This window comes from Arachis ipaensis, chromosome B09 (assembly GCF_000816755.2).
Source record: "Arachis ipaensis cultivar K30076 chromosome B09, Araip1.1, whole genome shotgun sequence".
NCBI lineage: Eukaryota > Viridiplantae > Streptophyta > Magnoliopsida > Fabales > Fabaceae > Arachis > Arachis ipaensis.
The window spans coordinates 26,158,152-26,161,043 of NC_029793.2; the positions used below are offsets into that span (position 1 = coordinate 26,158,152).

The following is a 2,892-nucleotide window of genomic DNA, read 5'->3' on the forward strand; positions in this document are numbered from 1 at the left end:
TTTTATTGTTTGGCGCACCGGTCAGCTAGGCGAGACCAGAATTAAAATGCATGGTTTTGCTGGGTTCTTTTTGCAATTTTATATAAATTATAGGGGTCACTTTTTGGTTTTTTGAAATGAATACACTTAACTTAATTTTTAGAATTAGTCAACTATTACTGCCGCCCTATTTCTCCCCTTCCTCCCCGTCGCAATCGCACCCTCTTCCTCCCCTTCCATTCCGTCACAATCGCAACCTCTTCCTCCCCTTCCCCTCCGTCGCAATCGCACTGTCCCTTCCTATCTCCACCACCGAGAATGACTGAAACCACCCCACTCAGCTAACTTCTTCTCCCCCCCCCACTCAGTGTTAATGATTCTGTTTAGGCGGATCCAAGTACACAAATAGCCTCACCTCTGACGACGACGGTACCTGATCTGCATTGTCGGTTGTCTTCAGCAGTTAATGGCTTCGCCGTCTCCATAAATGGAAAGAAGGTACCCATTGTATTATCACCCTTCACTTGATTTACAAATATCCCCCTTTGTTTCGTCATATGTCTGCAATTTTCTTTGAAGGACATCCCCCAATTTTGCGTGTTTCGCTAAATTACCACATTGTTGTTGTTTGGCATAGGGTTGCCGGGGATGAAGATACCACTGGGGGCGAAGCAGACCATGGAGTTGGATTGGTTGAGGGCGAAGGCTTTGCAGGAATGGAGTTGGACGAGTACAATTTACAGGAAGATGAAATAGAACACGAACATCTGGTTGAGGGCGAAGGCTTTGCAGGAATGGAGTCGGATGAGTACGACTTTCAGGAAGATGAAACAGAGCACGACCATCATGCAGAGGCCGATGTCGACAATGGGGATATGGTTGAATTGGAAGCCAATTTGGACAGCATCGGAGGAATGTCTGATAATTGTTCGGATGATGACTTGTACGCTGTTGATTCCGGTGAATCGATAGGTTGGATTGATTTTTTGAACTTGAGCGAGGAGGAGGTTCTCCGCTTTAATTTCACAAATGTTGATATTGCATTTGAGTTCTACCAGCAATATGCAAAGTACCATGGCGTTGGCACGAGACGTTCCAGAAGCAAAAAATGTGGCGAAGTAAGGATACGGCAGGAGTTTGTGTGCCACCGACAAGGGTACTGATCCCCGAAGTTCTACTCAATTCCTAACTGGCAAAAGAGGCCGAGAGCCGAGACACGGTGTGGATGCCCTGCAAGGATGCTACTTCGCATGGATGATGAATCAGGACGTTGGCGCGTTGCATACTTTTCAAACGCGCATAACCACCACGTTCTTGAGTTGCAATTTTCTTCCATGCTCCCAGGCCATCGGAGGATGAGCGAAGCAGACATCGAGCAGATGAACAACATGTGCAAAGGGGGCGTTGGCGTCTCGCGAATCCACGGTTTTATGGCGAGCCTAGCCGGTGGGTATCATAATGTCCTGTACATAACAAGGGACATGCACAATGTAAATGCGAAGCAACAAAGGGAGGGTGGCCTAGATGCGGAAACATGCTTAAGGTATCTCCAAGAGTGCAAGGCAAATGATCTAGCACTTACTACAAGGAAGTTGTTGACGGTGAGGGCGTGTTACAACAGTTGTTTTGGTGTGACGGCATCAGCCAAATTGATTACCAGGTATTTGGAGACGTGGTCGCATTTGATGCAACGTACAAGAAAAACGTTTACCTTTCACCTCTTGTAGTGTTCTTCGGTGTGAATCACCACAACCTAACGGTTGTCTTTGCCGCTACACTGGTGGCAGACGAGAAAGAAGAGACCTATGTCTGGCTGCTTCAATAGTTGCAAACCTCAATGAAAGGGAAGGCTCCCACGTCCATAATAACCGACGGTGATAGGCAAATGAAGTATGTGATCGAGCAAGTTTTTCCAGAGGCTCACCATCGACTATGTGCTTGGCATCTACTCCAAAACGCCACGAGCAACATCGGAAAGCCTAAATTCACCAGGATGTTTAGGGATTGCGTGCTTGGCGACTACGAGGTCGGAACATTCCAGAGAAAGTGGTTTGAGATGGTTGAGAAATTTGGCATCGCCGATAAAAGATGGGTACAAGACATGTACGAGAGAAGACACAGTTGGGCCACAGCACACATACGAGGAAAGTTCTTTGCCAGATTTCGCACAACCTCAAGGTGCGAGGGCTTGCACGCTGTGATATCACGATATGTTAATTCTCGATACAGTTACACATTTTTTTACGTCATTTCCATCGATGCTTGATGTTCATGCGTGCAAAAAAAGTGGAGGCTGATTTCGAGTGTGCAAAGGGTGATCTTGTTATGACCACCAACCTGAAACAGTTGGAGCAGAGTGCAGCCGAGAACTACACTCGGGAAATATTCTAGTTGTTTGTTCCCATTCTTGACAGGGTCTGTGCAATGAGGGTGGTTGATTCTGAAGACAACGGTTCGTATTTTATCCACACCGTCTCTCGATACGGCACTCCGGGGAAGGATTGGCGTGTTGTTGCAATGTCTGATTTGAGCGAGGTCCGATGCACGTGCATGAGAATGGAATGTTTCGGGGTCCTCTGTGAACATATAATTGCGGTGCTTGTTCTTAACAATGTTCATGAGATCCCAAGTTCTCTAATATTGCCGAGATGGACCAAGGATGCAAAAGTTGCGACGGTGTAGTCGATGGACGTGATTTGGGATTCTGTACAACTAACGCAACACTGGTGCCTGATGGATTGGTACCGAAAAATGTGCAAAATTGCATGTCACAGCACTAAAAAGTTCCAGTTTGCAAGAGACATTGCCATGCTGATGCTGAAGCACTTCGAGAACGAAGATGCAGTGGACACCAGTTTTCCACCCGAGGGGCCACCCACTGAGGGTGGCAGAGCCCCGGCACGGAATCCACCC

At 47.2% G+C, this 2,892-nt stretch overlaps 2 protein-coding genes across 2 annotated transcripts; both read left to right on the top strand.

The window, feature by feature from the left end:
• LOC110266804 lies at positions 220–1,142 on the top strand. The gene is made up of 2 exons (XM_021111821.1): positions 220–477; positions 617–1,142. The coding sequence occupies exons 1-2, from the start codon at positions 467–469 to the stop codon at positions 1,140–1,142; spliced, it is 537 nt and encodes a 178-aa protein (XP_020967480.1). The 5' UTR covers positions 220–466.
• On the top strand, positions 1,817–2,661 carry LOC107615238 (protein FAR1-RELATED SEQUENCE 12-like). Its single transcript, XM_016317336.1, has 2 exons — positions 1,817–2,157; positions 2,394–2,661. Exons 1-2 carry the CDS (start codon positions 1,817–1,819, stop codon positions 2,659–2,661), a joined length of 609 nt encoding a protein of 202 aa, XP_016172822.1.